The sequence below is a fragment of the Staurois parvus genome, unplaced genomic scaffold (assembly GCF_062004578.1).
Source record: "Staurois parvus isolate SC_StPar_1 unplaced genomic scaffold, SC_StPar_1.0 ptg000083l, whole genome shotgun sequence".
NCBI lineage: Eukaryota > Metazoa > Chordata > Amphibia > Anura > Ranidae > Staurois > Staurois parvus.
Window position 1 is genome coordinate 1 of NW_028317879.1, and position 18,708 is coordinate 18,708.

The 18,708-nt window shown below is 49.3% G+C and overlaps 1 protein-coding gene across 1 annotated transcript; it reads left to right on the forward strand.

Moving 5' to 3' along the window:
- The first annotated feature begins 21 nt into the window (after window positions 1-21).
- On the forward strand, window positions 22-17,708 carry LOC149468582 (uncharacterized). The gene is made up of 4 exons (XM_089669923.1): window positions 22-181; window positions 3,563-3,814; window positions 9,674-9,907; window positions 14,129-17,708. Exons 1-3 carry the CDS (start codon window positions 76-78, stop codon window positions 9,904-9,906), a joined length of 591 nt encoding a protein of 196 aa, XP_089526049.1. The 5' UTR covers window positions 22-75; the 3' UTR covers window position 9,907; window positions 14,129-17,708.
- The last annotated feature ends 1,000 nt before the right edge of the window (window positions 17,709-18,708 follow it).

The window sequence follows — 18,708 nt, forward strand, 5'->3', positions numbered from 1 at the left end:
GATCCCTTGTGATATTTTTCAGAGAGCTGCTGCTGCATCACACTGAAGTTCCAGACTGAGGGTCAGCCGGGAGGAATGGGGAAGACACGTCTGACGATACGTGATGTGAAGCCAGAGGACCGGGATCATTATCGGGTGGAGGTCCTTCATTCTGATGGGCTGCAAGTGTTTGCTATAAAAGGTATGGAAATGCTATGTGCTAATTGTCCAGCAGTCACGAGCGCTCTCCTCCCCCCTCCTGAGGTCACGAGCGCTCTCCTCCCCCCTCCTGAGGTCACGAGCGCTCTCCTCCCCCCTCCTGAGGTCACGAGCGCTCTCCTCCCCCCTCCTGAGGTCACGAGCGCTCTCCTCCCCCCTCCTGAGGTCACGAGCGCTCTCCTCCCCCCTCCTGAGGTCACGAGCGCTCTCCCCCCCCCCCCCCCCCCCCCCCCCCCCCTGCTGGGGTCTCCACAGATGTTTGCCAGATATTCCCGCGCTCCATACCACCCTCCCCCCCCCCCCCCCCCCCTGACTGATTCCCCTCCCCTAAGGAGTTAGTCGATCCTCATACTTCATGTCACGGTCGATCCTCTGACTGCTGTATTACATTCTGTATGTCTGTTATGTGGGGGCGCCGGATTGTCTCCGCACACCTTGTGTACTCCTTTCAGCTTCTACTGCCACGTCGGCCATTGTGTCTGCTCTGCTGTCATGTGCAATAAAGAACCGATTGTTATAAAGAAAAAAAAGTTCATGTGCGTGGAAAGGCCGGCGGCCCAATACTTCATATATGTACCCTCGGATAGGATGTATACAAGGTACTGTGACTGGGACCCCGACATGAAGCTCTATGGAGGGGGATGGGGATGGAGCTCTATGGAGGGGGATGGGGATGGAGCTCTTATGGAGGGGGATGGAGATGGAGCTCTATGGAGGGGGATGGGGATGGAACTATATGGAGGGGGATGGGGATGGAACTATATGGAGGGGGATGGAGATGGAGCTCTATGGAGGGGGATGGAGCTCTATGGAGGGGGATGGGGATGGAGGGGGATGGAGCTCTATGGAGGGGGATGGGGATGGAGGGGATGGAGCTCTATGGAGGGGGATGGAGCTCTATGGAGGGGGATGGAGCTCTATGGAGGGGGATGGAGCTCTATGGAGGGGGATGGGGATGGAGCTACACGGAGGGGGATGGGGATGGAGCTACACGGAGGGGATGGGGATGGAGCTCTACGGAGGGGGATGGGGATGGAACACTGCACAGATATATTTATATTTAGATACAATGTACAATCGCGGTAAACGTTTCCATGTCATTGTCCCGCCTTCTATTACCTCCGGTCTATCGGCCTCCATCTTCTCCTGTCCAGGACTACATGTCCCATGAGTACATTGCTCCTCACATATTCACAACTGACCTGTACGGAGGGTGTACTGAGGTGTATGTGTGCTGCACTGCGTATACTGACATGTACGGAGGGTGTACTGAGGTCTAAGTGTGCTGCACTGCGTATACTGACATGTACGGAGGGTGTACTGAGGTCTAAGTGTGCTGCACTGCGTATACTGACATGTACGGAGGGTGTACTGAGGTGTAAGTGTGCTGCACTGTGTATACTGACATGTACGGAGGGTGTACTGAGGTGTACGTGTGCTGCACTGTGTATACCAGCAATGGGCAAACTATGGCCCGCGGGCCGTATACGGCCCGGCGGACCTTTTAATCCAGCCCGCGGAGCTAGGCTCCCCTCACAGTCCCGCCCTGAAGACTGGTGTAGCATGAAATCTGTCCCCTATGAGGATCTGTCCCCCTCGACGTATCTGCGCATGTGCCGGAGATCGCCGATCGGCTGCTAATGCCTGAAACTGGCACATGCGCAGATACGTCAAGGGGGACAGATCCTCATAGGAGACAGATTTTCATGCTACACCGGAACGGCGCGGGAACACGGCGAGAGGAACGCGCGGAGCAAAGGTAAGTGAATTGACACAGGGGGGACTTGGGGACTTAATATGGGGGATGAATTACTATATGGGGGATGAATTACTATATGGGGGATGAATTACTATATGGGGGATGAATTACTATATGGGGGATGAATTACTATATGGGGGATGAATTACTATATGGGGGATGAATTACTATATGGGGGATGAATTACTATATGGGGGATGAATTACTATATGGGGGGTGAATTACTATGGGGGATGAATTACTATGGGGGATGAATTACTATATGGGGGATGAATTACTATAGGGGGGATGAATTGCTATAGGGGGGATGAATTACTATAGGGGGGATGAATTACTATAGGGGGGATGAATTACTATAGGGGGGATGAATTACTATAGGGGGAATGAATTACTATATGGGGGATGAATTACTATATGGGGGAATGAATTACTATAGGGGGGATGAATTACTATAGGGGGGATGAATTGCTATAGGGGGGATGAATTGCTATAGGGGGGATGAATTACTATAGGGGGGATGAATTACTATAGGGGGGATGAATTACTATAGGGGGAATGAATTACTATATGGGGGATGTATTACTATATGGGGGATGTATTACTATATGGGGGATGTATTACTATAGGGGGGATGAATTACTATAGGGGGGATGAATTACTATAGGGGGGATGAATTACTATGGGGGATGAATTACTATATGGGGGATGAATTACTATATGGGGGATGAATTACTATATGGGGGACGAATTACTATATGGGGGACGAATTACTATATGGGGGACGAATTACTATATGGGGGACGAATTACTATATGGGGGACGAATTACTATATGGGGGAATATTACTATACTTACTATGGATGACACATACACATCATTCATCTACTCTTGGTCCAGCCCCCGAATCCAGTATATGAACCCATTGCGGCCCTCAAGTCAAAAAGTTTGCCCACCCCTGGTGTATACTGACATGTATGGAGGGTGTACTGAGGTGTACGTGTGCTGCACTGTGTATACTGACATGTACGGAGGGTGTACTGAGGTGTACATGTGCTGCACTGTGTATACTGACATGTACGGAGGGTGTACTGAGGTGTACGTGTGCTGCACTGTGTATACTGACATGTACGGAGGGTGTACTGAGGTGTACGTGTGCTGCACTGTGTATACTGACATGTACGGAGGGTGTACTGAGCTGTACGTGTGCTGCACTGTGTATACTGACATGTACGGAGGGTGTACTGAGCTGCACTGTGTATACTGACATGTACGGAGGGTGTACTGAGGTGTACGTGTGCTGCACTGTGTATACTGACATGTACGGAGGGTGTACTGAGCTGTACGTGTGCTGCACTGTGTATACTGACATGTACGGAGGGTGTACTGAGCTGCACTGTGTATACTGACATGTACGGAGGGTGTACTGAGGTGTACATGTGCTGCACTGTGTATACTGACATGTACGGAGGGTGTACTGAGGTGTACGTGTGCTGCACTGTGTATACTGACATGTATGGAGGGTGTACTGAGGTGTACGTGTGCTGCACTGTGTATACTGACGTACGGATGTGTAAATCTAATCCATTTTCCATGTTTTGTCTATAGAGGCGGATGGCGTTGTGATGATTGAACCCAAGGATGACAGAGTGACCCTCACCACCGACATGGAGAATGTGACAAAGCTGACCTGGAAGAATTTCGACGTCCCCCTATTTGATTGGACGGTCTCAGGTCTCAAGTTCCACACCAATAACATCTCTGTGGTGGCGGGATCTGTCGCTGTGAATGACGCGTTGGGAAAGGAATCCTACAGAGTAAATGTTCACAGTACTGCCAACAACACAGTCCAGGAGGAAGGTTTGTATCCAATCACCACTCTTACCTCTATCATCCCGGGGTACAGAGGGCCTACTGGTGACCAGTGAGGGGCCCTCCCATCATCCCGGGGTACAGAAAGTCTACTGGTGACCAGTGAGGGGTCCCTCCCATCATCCTGGGGTACAGAGGGTCTACTGGTGACCAGTGAGGGGTCCCTCCCATCATCCTGGGGTACAGAGGGTCTGCTGGTGACCAGTGAGGGGTCCCTCCCATCATCCTGGGATACAGAGGGTCTATTGGTGACCAGTGAGGGGTCCTTCCCATCATCCCGGGGTACAGAGGGTCTGCTGGTGACCAGTGAGGGGTCCCTCCCATCATCCCGGGGTACAGAGGGTCTACTGGTGACCAGTGAGGGGTCCTTCCCATCATCCTGGGGTACAGAGGGTCTACTGGTGACCAGTGAGGGGTCCCTCCCATCATCCTGGGGTACAGAGGGTCTACTGGTGACCAGTGAGGGGTCCTTCCCATCATCCCGGGGTACAGAGGGTCTGCTGGTGACCAGTGAGGGGTCCCTCCCATCATCCCGGGTTACAGAGGGTCTGCTGGTGAGCAGCGAGGGGTCCCTCCCATCATCCTGGGGTACAGAGGGTCTGCTGGTGAGCAGCAAGGGGTCCCTCCCATCATCCTGGGGTACAGAGGGTCTGGTGAGCAGTGAGGGGTCCCTCCCATCATCCTGGGGTAAAGAGGGTCTGGTGAGCAGTGAGGGGTCCCTCTCATCATCCCGGGGTACAGAGGGTCTGCTGGTGAGCAGTGAGGGGTCCCTCCCATCATCTTGGGGTACAGAGGGTCTGGTGAGCAGTGAGGGGTCCCTCCCATCATCCTGGGGTACAGAGGGTCTGCTGGTGAGCAGTGAGGGGTCCCTCCCATCATCCTGGGGTACAGAGGGTCTGGTGAGCAGTGAGGGGTCCCTCCCATCATCCCGGGGTACAGAGGGTCTGGTGAGCAGTAAGGGGTCCCTCCCGTCATCCTGGGGTACAGAGGGTCTGGTGAGCAGTGAGGGGTCCCTCCCATCATCCTGGGGTACAGAGGGTCTGCTGGTGAGCAGTGAGGGGTCCCTCCCATCATCCCGGGGTACAGAGGGTCTGCTGGTGACCAGTGAGGGGTCCCTCCCATCATCCTGGGGTACAGAGGGTCTACTGGTCTACTAATTGAACTTTGGTCTCAGTAATAGAAGGTGGAAGCCCCGGCATACCTGGGACTATATCTGTGTTCATTCTGTAGCTGTCTTGGATTGGACATCATTTCAGGTCCCACAATGTTTCTTTCCATGGTGTGGCCCCGGACTGTTCTGTACATTTGTATGTCGGCCGTGTAGGGAAGCGTGTCGTCGGCCGTGTAGGGAAGCGTGTCGTCGGCCGTGTAGGGAAGCGTGTTGTCAGCACAATGCCGGGAGAAGGTATGCTGGTCCATAGTGTCACCCAGCCAATCCCCATCTGTGTCCGTTCTTCTATTCCTTAGGCCGGCCTCTCTCATCGTGTTCCTCCAGATGTTGCTGGGCGTTCATTTAGCAATTTTGGGCCGTCCAAGAAATGACCACTGACACCAATCATCATTTAGCTTTCTATAAGGAAGGTTGGAGGGGGAGGGGATACAATTTTTATCCCCACTGACCACCAAGGTAAGGGGCCTTTTTCTTAAAGGAGTAGTTTGCCTTTTCAAAAAAAAATGAAAAGGTGAACTAACTCCAGATATTCTTGACCTCACTACACATACACTATATTGCCCCAGGCATTGGGCCACGGGCCTTTCCACACACATGACTTTTACTGGCCCCCCAGTCTTAGTCCGTAGGGTTCAATATTGAGTTGGCCCCGCCCTTTCCACACACATGACCTTTAATGGCCCCCCAGTCTTAGTCCATAGGGTTCAATACTGAGTTGGCCCCGCCCTTTGCAGCTATAACAGCTTCAACTCTTCTGGGAAGGCCGTCCACAAGGTTTAGGAGGGTGTCTATGGGAAGGTTGGACCATTCTTCCAGAAGCACATTTGTCAGGTCAGGCACTGATGTCGGGGGAGGGGGCCTGGCTCGCAGTCTCCACTCTAATTCATCCCAAAGGTGTTCTATGGGGTTGAGGTCAGGACTCTGTGCAGGACAGTCAAGTTCCTCCACCCCAAACTGGCTCCTCCATGTCTTTATGGACCTTGCTTTGTGCACTGGTGGGCAGTCATGTTGGAAGAGGAAGGGGCCATCCCCAAACTCCTCCCACAAAGTTGTCCAAAATGTCACCTTAAGAGTTCCCTTCACTGGAACTAGGGGGCCAAGCACAACCTCTGAAAAACAACCCCACACCATAATCTCCCCTCCACCAAACTGTACACTTGGCACAATGCAGTCAGGCAAGTACTGTTCTCCTGGCCTCCGCCAAACCCAGACATGTCCATCGGATTGCCAGACAGAGAAGTGTGATTGGTCACTCCAGAGAACGCGTCTCCTCTGCTCTAGAGTCCAGTGGCGGCGTGCTTTACACCACGGCATCCGACGCTTTACATTTCACTTGGTGATGGAAGGCTTGGATGCAGCTGCTCGGCCATGGAAACCCATTCCATGAAGCTCTCTACGCACTGTTGTTGGGCTCATCTGAAGGCCACACCAAGTTTGGAGGTCTTTAGCTGTTGACTCTGCAGACAGTTGGTGACTTCTGCGCACTGTGCGCTTCAGCATGCGCTGACCCCGCCCTGTCATGTGACGTGGCCTACCACTTGGTGGCTGAGTGGCTGTTGTTCCCAGTGGTTTCCACTTTGTTATAATCCCACTAACAGTTGAGCGTGGAATATTTAGTAGCCAGGAAATGTCACGGATGGACTTATTGCCCAGGTGGCCACCTATCACGGGACCACGCTTGGAGTCACTGAGCTCCTGAGAGCGACCCATTCTTTCACCAATGTTTGTAGAAGCAGTCTGCATGCCTAGGGGATGGATTGTATACACCTGTGTCCATGGAGGGGATTGGAACACCTGAATCACATGATATGGAGGGGATTGGAACACCTGAATCACATGATATGGAGGGGATTGGAACACCTGAATCACATGATATGGAGGGGATTGGAACACCTGAATCACATGATATGGAGGGGATTGGAACACCTGAATCACATGATATGGAGGGGATTGGAACACCTGAATCACATGATACGGAGGGGATTGGAACACCTGAATCACATGATATAGAGGGGATTGAAACACCTGAACCACATCATTGGAAGGGCGGGGCCAATACTTTTGGCAGTATAGTGTAGCTGCTGTGCTCCATGCTTCCTGTCTACCAGACTGCACATGGAAATACACAATCCTGCAAGGAGTAGATATCATAATGACACAGACTTCAGGCAAAACATCAGAAAGGAGGAAACCCAGTCTCTGGTCATATCCATGGGTTCCAGACTTCAGGCAAAGACTGGGTTTCCTCCTTTCTGATGCTTTGCCTGAAGTCTGGAACCCATGGACATGACCAAAGGAGGAAATCCAGTCTTTGGCCATGTCCTTGACTCTTAAGAGCTGTAATTCCTAAACCCCTCCCCCAATGTGGATGTACATACCCTCAAATTACACCTGAGAGTGCGCATGGTCCGCCCAGATCCATCATAGAACTAGAGATGGGATAGGTTTTGGTAAATACCTGAAAAAACGAACATTGTGCCTTTGTCCGAATATATACGGACCGAACTGTATTGCCTTGTGGGACTGGTATGGTCTGGTCCAGGGCAGGGATCCCAAGCCTTTAGTGGTGGAGTTGGCTGTGATGGGTGAAGATTGGACCCTTCAGGGGATCCTGTAGCATTGATTGGGGAGTGCCCTTGAGCAGCCTCTAACCTGGTAGTGCCTCTTCCCAGAACTGGAAGTTCTTCATGTATTGATTTTTTTTCTTTACTGTTGGTCCTCAGGATGTTGTTTTTTGACTGTATTAGGATCTCCAGGACCATCCCAAATGCTCAATAACAGTAGCGGAAAATACGGCCAGTCCCGAAGGCTCAAAGCCCCAAATGCAGGAGGCGTAGAGTTGTCCTCCGCCCCCTGCAATTACACTAGACTGAGTAAGCGGTGCAGTTATGCATAGTATGGTCGATGTCACCATGTGAGCGCTGAGAACAGCGTGTTCTGGCACGGGACTACAGGTCACAATAGTACATAATGAGGTGTGAAGAAGGCATAGGAGCTCCCGATCGCTCAAATCTGGGGTACCTCCTGGGTCATGACACTCACAGCGGGGTACCTGCTTGGTCACACCACTCACATCTGGGGTACCTGGCTTAGATTACTCAGTGGGGTACCTCCTGGGTCAGCCCACTCACATCTGGGTACCTGCCTCAGATCGCTCACAGCTGGAGTACCTCCTGTCACACCACTCAATACTGGGGTACCTTCTGGGTCACACCACTCACAGCTTGGATACCTTCTGGGTCAGACCGCTCACAGCTGGGGTACCTTCTGGGTCAGACCGCTCACAGCTGGGGTACCTTCTGGGTCAGACCGCTCACAGCTAGGGTACCTTCTGGGTCAGACCGCTCACAGCTGGGGTACCTTCTGGGTCAGACCGCTCACAGCTGGGATACCTTCTGGGTCAGACCGCTCACAGCTGGGGTACCTTCTGGGTCAGACCGCTCACAGCTGGGATACCTTCTGGGTCAGACCGCTCACAGCTGGGGTACCTTCTGGGTCAGACCGCTCACAGCTGGGGTACCTTCTGGGTCAGACCGCTCACAGCTGGGATACCTTCTGGGTCAGACCGCTCACAGCTGGGGTACCTTCTGGGTCAGACCGCTCACAGCTGGGGTACCTTCTGGGTCAGACCGCTCACAGCTGGGGTACCTTCTGGGTCAGACCGCTCACAGCTGGGGTACCTTCTGGGTCAGACCGCTCACAGCTGGGGTACCTTCTGGGTCAGACCGCTCACAGCTGGGGTACCTTCTGGGTCACACCGCTCACAGCTGGGGTACCTTCTGGGTCACACCGCTCACAGCTGGGGTACCTTCTGGGTCAGACCGCTCACAGCTGGGATACCTTCTGGGTCAGACCGCTCACAGCTGGGGTACCTTCTGGGTCAGACCTCTCACAGCTGGGGTACCTTCTGGGTCAGACCGCTCACAGCTGGGATACCTTCTGGGTCAGACCGCTCACAGCTGGGATACCTTCTGGGTCAGACCGCTCACAGCTGGGATACCTGGCTCATATCGTTTACAGCTGGGTACCTCCTGGGTCAAGACCACTCATAGCTGGGTACCTCATGTGTCAAGACCACTCACAGCTGGGTACCTCCTGGATCAGACCGTTTACAGCTGGGTACCTCCTGGGTCACACCACTCACAGCTGGGTACCTCCTGGGTCACACCACTCACAGCTGGGTACCTCCTGGGTCACACCACTCACAGCTTGGATACCTCCTGGGTCACACCACTCACAGCTGGGTACCTCCTGGGTCAGACCAATCACAGCTGGGTACCTCCTGGGTCAGACCAATCACAGCTGGGTTCCTTTTGGTCAGTCTGTCTTACTACAAGGCGGATAATAGCAATGAAATGCACCGCCTGCAGCTGCATGTACCTATCTGAACTCACCAGAAGTTGGTTTGAGTTTGGCCCCTTCCACATTCTGCACATCCCTATTGATCTGTAAGGCTGACATTCACATTGCTGGACCAATTTTCGGAGTCTTGATTTCCTACATAAAGTCAATATTTGGATACTCCAGATTGTTGCCGGGTTCAAAGGGGATTCTCCGGGAGACCTTTTCAGGTATGTAGTGTCCTTGTTGCTTTTTGTACTTTATCTGGTTGGGGACATCACAGTAATGTTAGGTTTACTTTACGTTCATGTCATAATATGTCTTCCCCTCTACAGGCCGCCTGGAGAGCCAGCCCATCGGCAGCATCACATTTCACCCCAAAAAGATGGCCGACAAGGCTCAGATCACCTGGAAGAAGGACGTTAAGGCGATGGACGAAGATGAGCGCATTAAGTATGGTCCAAATGGTGACCTCACAATATACAATGTGACTTCCGAGGATAAAGGCAAATATACCGTCCAATGTGGAGATCGGAACCTGGAGCAGGTGTTCTTCCTTCATTTGTAAGGTGAGTGTGGGGGTGTCACCTTCATATCCACGTCATTCTGCGACCAATGAGAGTGTGTTGGCGTCGCCCCCATATCCACGTCATTCTACGACCAATGAGAGTGTGGGGGTGTCACTTCCATATCCACATCATTCTACGACCAATGAGAGTGTGGGGGTGTCACTTCCATATCTACATCATTCTACGACCAATGAGAGTGTGGGGGTGTCACCTCCATATCTACCTCATTTTTCAACCAATGAGTGTGGGGGTGTCACTTCCATATCTACATCATTCTATGACCAATGAGAGTGTGGGGGTGCCACCTCCATATCTATGTCATTCTACGACCAATGAGAGTGGGGGTGTCACTTCCATATCTACATTCTATGACCAATGAGAGTGTGGGGGTGCCACCTCCATATCTACCTCATTTTTCGACCAATCAGAGTGTGGGGGTGTCACTTCCATATCTACATCATTCTATGACCAATGAGAGTGTGGGGGTGCAACCTCCATAGCTACGTCATTGTACGACCAATGAGAGTGTGGGGGTGCAACCTCCAAACCTACGTCATACGACCAATGAGAGTGTGGGGGTGCAACCTCCAAACCTACGTCGTACGACCAATGAGAGTGTGGGGGTGCAACCTCCAAACCTACGTCGTACGACCAATGAGAGTGTGGGGGTGCAACCTCCATACCTACGTCGTACGACCAATGAGAGTGTGGGGGTGCAACCTCCATATCTACGTCATTCTACAACCAATGAGAGTGTGGGGGTGTCACATCCATGTCATTCTACAACCAATGAGAGTGTGGGGGTGTCACCTCTATATCCACGTCATTCTACGACCAGTGAGAGTGTGGGGGTGTCACCTCCATATCCACGTCATTCTACGACCAGTGAGAGTGTGGGGGTGTCACCTCCATATCCACGTCATTCTACGACCAGTGAGAGTGTGGGGGTGTCACCTCTATATCCACGTCATTCTACGACCAGTGAGAGTGTGGGGGTGTCACCTCCATATCCACGTCATTCTACGACCAATGGGAGTGTGGGGGTGTCACCGCCATATCTACGCCATTCTACAACCAATGGGATTATGGGGGTGTCACCTCCATATCTACAACCAATGAGAGTGTGGGGGTGTCACCTCCATATATACGTCATTCTACCACCAATGAGAGTGTGGGGGTGTCACCTCCATATCTACGTCATTCTACGACCAATGAGAGTGTGGGGGGGGGGGGTGTATTATATTCAACTGACTTTGAGACCTTCAAATCCATGGCTTAAATGGGAAGCTCATGGAAGGAGCGAAGCGTTCAAGGTTCACAAGGAACAAGGCAAGGTTGTCTAAGTGGTCAGACAGGGCCCCGTCCAGCATCTCCGGGTGGCCAGACACAGCAGAGGTCGCTGACACTTCCTTTTTTTCTAACGTTGTCATGGCCTTTCACCTCTAGCAGGACATTGTTCTTCTGTTCCTCTGTCTCTTCTTGTTCATCAGAAGATCTTCCTCCTTTGCCTGGATGGACTTCATGCTGTGCAGGCTTAGCTCGCAGCTCATATATCATCATTCCTCATGTCCCTGTAAGGGGGACTCTGCTTGCCATCACACCATCTCTCAGTGGCTCAGGCAATCCAACATTCCTAAGGATCTGGTTCAACCCTTTCCTGTGAAGGCACATTGTTCGATCTGTGGGCACTTCTTGGGCATTTTGGCATCAGGCTACTGTTGGCCAGATCTGCAAGGCTGTCTTCTTCACGCGTTCTCAAAGTTCTTTCATGCGGGTGTCCAGACCTCATCCAAGGCTAGCTTCCATAAGTCCCTGTAGGTAGCTTTTTGAGGCAGTCCCTGGTTTTGTTTTTGCATGGTCCGCCCAACAGTTGGCTGCTTCGGGACATGCCGACCGTCTCTAAATTCCTCTATCTCAATAGACAATGGAAACAAAATGGGAATTTTATACTTGCATATACAATTCTTGAAGACCATAGAGGAACACAGGACCCACCATTCTGTGTTATCGATCGTGCTCTTGGTACTGCTTTGCCATAGATCAAGGTTGTGTTGGGAGCGGAGGTCATGTTGGACTGGACCACTATTTTTTTTGTTTGCCAGTGTCCAGTCCTCCTGTAGGTGGCTGTGTAATCTGACAGTTCCTGAACTCCTGTGTCCCTCAATGGTCTCCAAGACATGGTCTTCACAATATTGAATATCAGCCATAGTTTTATGATCACCCACCTAATATTGAGTAGGTCCCCCTTTTGCTGCCAAAACAGCCCTGACCCATCTCACCATGGACTCCACTAGACCTCTGATGGTACGCTGTTGTAACTGGCACCAAGCTGTTAGTAGCAGATCCTTTAAGTCCTCTAAGTTGGGAGGTGGGGCCTCCATGGATCGGACTTGTTCTTCCAGCACTTCCCACAGATTCTCGATTTGGATTGAGAACTGGGAAATTTGAAGGCCAACGCAACACCTCAAATTCATTGTTCTGTTCCTCAAACCATTCTTGAGCCATTTTTGCAGTGTGGCAGAGTGCATTATCCTGCTGAAAAAGCCCTCTGCCATCAAGGAAGACCGTTTGCATGAAGGGGTGGACTTGGTCACCCACAATGTTTTTAGGCAGGTGGTACGTGTCAAGCAGCATCCACATGAATGGCAGGAGGAGCCAAGGTTTTCCAGCAGAACATTTCCCAAAGCATCACACTGTCTCCGCCGGCTTGTCTTCTTTCCATACTGTATCCTGGTGCCACCTCTTCCCCAGGTAAGTGACGCACACCCACCCAGCCATCCACATGATGGAAAAGAAAATGTCATTCATCAGACGAGGCCACCTTCTTCCATTGCCCTGTGGTCCAGTTCTGTCCTGCTGCCCCCTCCAATCACAAAATACAAAGGCTTCTGTGAATTGGCAGCAGAGAGGAGGGTTGGGCATAGCTGCTCTGTGGTGTTCTCCTCCAGAGGAAGAAGGCTTATAGCTTGCCTTCACTTTTTACAGGGAGGCGTCGCCACCCCCCAGGCAGAAGGGACACCATGGTTGTCAGCAGCCACCATCGGGAGGGGGGTACCCCCACCTGTCCCACTGCCCCCCTCCAATCACAAAATAAAAACGCCTCTGTGAATGGGCAGCAGAGAGGAGAGTTGGCCATAGCTGCTTTGTGGTGTTCTCCTCCAGAAGAAGGCTTATAGCATGCCTTCACTTTTTACAGGGGGGCGTCGCCACCCCCCCAGGTAGAAGGGACACCATAGGGGGGAAGGGGGAGGCTGTGCTGCTGCCCCCCTCCAATCACAAAATTCAAAGGCCTCTGTGAATGGGCAGAAGAGAGGAGGGTTGGTTATATATGCTCTGTGGTGGTCTCCTCCAGAAGAAGGCTTCTAGTGTGCATTCACTTTTTACAGGGGGTCCTCACCGCCTCTCAGGCAGAAGAGACACCATGGTTGTGAGTGGCCACCATCGGGAGGGGGGTACCCCCGCCTGTCCCGCTGCCCCCCTGCAATCACAAAATACAAAGGCCTCTGTGAATGGGAAGCAGAGAGGAGGGGTGGGCATAGCTACTCTGTGGTGTTCTCCTCCAGAAGAAGGCTTATAGCATGCCTTCACTTTTTACAGGGGGGCCTCACCACCCCCCAGGTACAAGGGACACCATGGGAGGGGGGAAAGGGGGGAGGCTGTGCACCTGCCTGTCCTGCTGCACCCCTCCAATAACAAAATACAAAGGCCTCTGTGAATGGGCAGCAGAGAGGAGGGGTGGGCATAGCTTCTCTGTGGTAGTCTCCTCCAGAAGAAGGCTGTTCCATGGGGGTGTGGGAGGAAACCCATGCAAACACAGGGAGAACATGCAGTTGGTCTCCTTGCCAGGAACCAAACCAAAGACCTCAGTGCTGTTAGGCAGAAGTGCTCACCACTCAACCATAAAATTCCAGGCCGTCATGGTTCATCAATCCAATTGGTGGAAGGCTTCAGGGATGGCAGTGACGTGGCCAGAGTCACTTCGTGTATTTGTTGGATCCTGAGGTGGAGCCGGGCTTGTGTTTGGGTTGTTTTATATCACGTTGGCTACAGGTAGCCGGGTGACCCGGTAATAGAAGGCCGGCAGATTTGCATGTTCAGATGTTTGCTGTGTCTGTTCCCAACAACTACCGCCCCCCCCCAATGACTGTTTCTTATTGTTGACTGATGCTCCTCCAGCTCACCGTGACACCTCCCTGAATTTTCATCGTTTCCTTCTTTTAGGATGGAATCACATGAAGGCCCCGACAGTTTGTAATGTGAAATTGTTTCAGCTGAAGGACGTTTCCGGACCAAAAAGGACACCAAAAATGGCTCCTCGCCTCCACCATGACGCAGTATTGTTCTAGAAGTCGTGAAGAAAACATATTGACGTTGTTTGTTTGTTTTTTCTGCTTGTTTTTGTACTTTTTTATCCTGCTAATTTTATATGACCATTTTAATGTGATAATCTACAGCTTGCCAACCGTGCCGCCATATTGTGACTTGTGACCCGCAATGATGGCTGGTGCTGTCCTCCTGGATGTGGATGCATTTGGGGCTGGAATTGTAGAAAGGGGTGGTGGGGGGTGGGGGTGTCTTCGCTGCTCAGTCAGCCATTGGAATTCTTTGTGGAACAATAGATTGGGATAATGAGGATGTTGAACTTGGATCATCCAATGTGAGGGTTACAGGCACAGTACGAAGAGGAACTCGGCCCAGTGGACAATGGGTGGAACTGGAGGTGGGAAACTGAAGATGATGGGCTGGTGGAACTGGAGGTGGGACACTGAAGATGATGGGCTGGTGGAACTGGAGGTGGGACACTGAAGATGATGGGCTGGTGGAACTGGAGGTGGGACACTGAAGATGATGGGCTGGTGGAACTGGAGGTGGGACACTGAAGATGATGGGCTGGTGGAACTGGAGGTGGGACACTGAAGATGATGGGCTGGTGGAACTGGAGGTGGGACACCTGAAGATGATGGGCTGGTGGAACTGGAGGTGGGACGCCTGAAGATGATGGGCTGGTGGAACTGGAGGTGGGACACCTGAAGATGATGGGCTGGTGGAACTGGAGGTGGGACGCCTGACGTTGAGGGGCTGGTGGAACTGGAGGTGGGACGCCTGAAGTTGAGGGGCTGGTGGAACTGGAGGTGGGATACCTGACGTTGAGGGGCTGGCGGAACTGGAGGTGGACATTGAGGTTGATGGGTGGAACTGAAGGACGCAGAGATTGAGGGGTGGGACCTGGGAAGGACACCGATTGTCCACTCCTTGGTGGGAATGTTTTTCCCAGCAGGAGCAAATTGGATCGTGCTTTGCTGGGTTTTTTGCCTTCCACTGGATCAACTGTGGGTGGAGGATTATAACTTTTTTTTTTTTTTTTTTTTTTTTTTTCATGGTTGAACTGGATGGACTTTTGTCTTTTTTCAGCCAGACTAACTATGTATGGCACAGCACCACAGCCAATCATCTCATCACACCACCATGCGTGCCTCCATCTTTCTTTGTGTCCCAGAGAAGAGCTGGTGCTGTCCTTCTCCTGGAGGCCACTGGAGGTCTCCATCATGGGAAGGTTTTGAGACTCCATTTTATATTGCTATGTTAATTATTTTAATCTTTTTTTTTTTTTTTTTTTTTCATCCTTCCCCATCCCCCTCACCCCCCTCCCTCTCCCTCTCCCCATCCCCCTCCCGTTTCCCTTCTTCCCCCATTAATGAAGGACAGGACACTTGTAAGTTATTATTTGTATCTGAGATGACGTGATTCCTGTAACAGTTATAAGATGTTTATACAATTTGTAAACCCGTCCCAAAAAAACAATTGTCTGCTTGAGGCCGTGTCCATGTCATCCACCTTCATGTGATCAGATCCGCCCCCGAGGAACCGTTCCTAGAGCAGCTGGCTATGGGGGCAAGCAGCTTCGGTGTCCATTGACACACAAAGCCAATGGCTCGGCCCCGCCCCATTTTTCTCCTCGGTTCACTGGCTGTGATTATGGGATAGCCGAGACTCCATTTCCAGGTAGGGGGCGCTTCGCCGTCATTCGCGGCCGTGGCTGTCAATCACCGGGTCCCGGCCGGTGATTGCCAAGCATCTCCGACTGGGACAAGAACTGTTTGTAAACAAAACAGTTCTCCTCCCTGTCTGCTCAGGTGCACAGCACAGCCATCCACAGCAGTGTGATTATGGTGAAGCACACAGACCCCGCCCCCTAGTAAAACAGACCCCGCCCCCTAGTAAAACACTCCCAGCACACAGGTAACCCTTTGATGGCCCCTCATGTTAACATGTTAACCCCTTCCTGCCCAGTGCCATTAGTACAGTTTTTTTTTTTTTTTTTTAGCACTGATCACTGTATTGGTGTCACTGGGAATGTCAGTGACACCGAGTCAGTCAACCCCCCCCCCCCCAGTGTCAGAATGCCCGCCGCAGTCCCGCTATAAGTCGCTGATCGCCGCCATTACTAGTAAAAATAAAAAATCCCCGTATCTATCCCGCCATTTATTGACGCTATAACTTTCACGTAAACCAATTAATTTCATGTATTGGGATTTTTTTTTTTTTAGCAGACATGGAGCGGAATACATTTTGGCCTAAATTTGAGAAAATTTGATTTTTTTTTAATTTTTTTTCTGGAAATGTTTTATAGCAAAAGTAAAAAAAAAAAAAATATATATATATATATATAAGCAGCACTGATCACTGTATTGGTGTCACTTTAAAAAAAATATATAAAATCCCAGTATTTATACCGCCATTTGTAGACGCTGTAACTTTCATGTAAACCAATTAATTTCACGTACTGGGATTTTTTTTTTTTTTTTTTTAGCAAAGACACGGAGCAGAATACATTTTGGCCTAAATTTGACAAAATTAGATTTTGTTTAATTTTTTTACTGGAAATGTTTTAGCCGCCATTACTAGTAACAAAAATTTTAAACAATTTTAAAAATCCCAGTATCTATCCCGCCATTTGTAGACGCTATAACGTTCATGTAAATCGATTAATTTACACGTATCGGGCTTTTTCTGTTTTTTTTTTAGCAAAGACACGGAACTGGAGACATTTTGGCCTAAATGCGACAAAATGTGATTTTTTTTTTTTAGCCACTTCCCATCCAGCCCATGTACATAAACGGCGGGATGGGAGCAGTGCAGGTGCTTCCTGGGAGTTCGCAGCACCGCGATCCGGTGCCCGCTGTGTCCTCCGGAACACTGATCATGGTACGGGACCTTTGTACGAGGTCCCGATCATGTGATCACTGATTGGCCAATCAGTGATCACATGCAGAGTAGTAAGCAAGATGTCATGTCTGACATCATTGCTTACTACGTGTGAAATCTGTGAATGATCACAGAGGTCACATGGTACAGGGCCATTCACAACAGCCTTGTACCATGTGACAAGCTGTGACCAATCAGCTCTCAGTATTTCTCAATGGCTGCAAGAATGCAGCTAGAGAGAAGGAGAAATTGTTTATACAGACTAGGGTTTTAAAAAAAAAAAAAAATCTTCATCACCCCCCCACAAGTAGTTTGTTGTCACCATGGTGTTACAGTATGTAAAAAAAAAAATATAAACATGTACAAAAAATTTTTGAAAAATTATTATTTTTGGTTATAAACTAATTTGGGTTATTGTTTTTTACTAAAAAGATGACAACTGAATACATTTTGGCCGAGATTTATGAAGAAAGATTATTATTTATTTGCAAAATTTTATAAGAAAAACACTTTTTTTCCAAAATGTTTGGACTTTTTCATTTGTACAGCCAAAAAAATAAAAATCCCAGCGGTGAATAAATACCACCAAAACCAAGTTTTATTTGTCTCTAAAAAATTCATATGTAGAGTGTCGCACGACCGCGCCATTGTCATTCAAAGTGTGACAGCGCTGAAAGCTGAAAATTGACCTGGGGGGGGGGGGGGGGGGAGTGTCTGTACTTGAAGTAGTTAAAAGTCTAAATTTTTTTTTTTTTTTTTTTAAAGCAGTGATCACTGTATTGGTTTATGATGAAATTTGATTTTTTTTCATTTTTTTACTGGACATGTTTAATGGCAAAAAAGTAAAAAATACTGTTTTTTTTTTTTTTTATTATAGACTTGAAGTGGCTAAAAGTCCAAAATGTTTCTCCTTATTTTTAGCACTGATCACTGTATTGGTTTATGACAAAAAAAAATTTTTTTTATTTTTACTGGACATGTTTAATGGCAAAAAGTCAAAAATACTGTTTTTTTTCTGAACTTGAAGTGGTTAAAAGTAAAAAAAGAAAAAAAAAATTTACGAACTGATCACTGTATTGGCTTGTGACAAAATTATATTTTTTTTTTTAATTTTTCACTGGACATGTTTAATGGAAAAAAGTAAAAAATACTGTTTTTTTCTGGACTTGACGTGGTTAAAAGTCAATTTTTTTTTTTTCTAGCACCGATCACTGCATTGGTTTATGACCAAATTTGATTTATTTTTTTTTTTATTTTTACTGGACATGTTTAATAGCAAAAAGTAAAAAATACTGTAAAACACTTCAAGTCCAGAAAAAAAAGTGTTTTACTTTTTGCTGTTAAACATCTACAGTAAAAATAAAAAAAATAAATTAAATTTTGTCATAAACCAACACAGTGATCAGTGCTAAAAAACAAAAAAAAAAACACATTTTGACTTTTAACCACTTCAAGTCCAGAAAAAAAAAGTCAAAATGGGTTTTTTTTCTGTTTTGTTTTTTAGCACTGATCACTGTGTTGGTTTATGACAAAAGTTTATTATTTTTATTTTTACTGGACATGTTTAATAGTATTTTTTACTTTTTGCTGTTAAC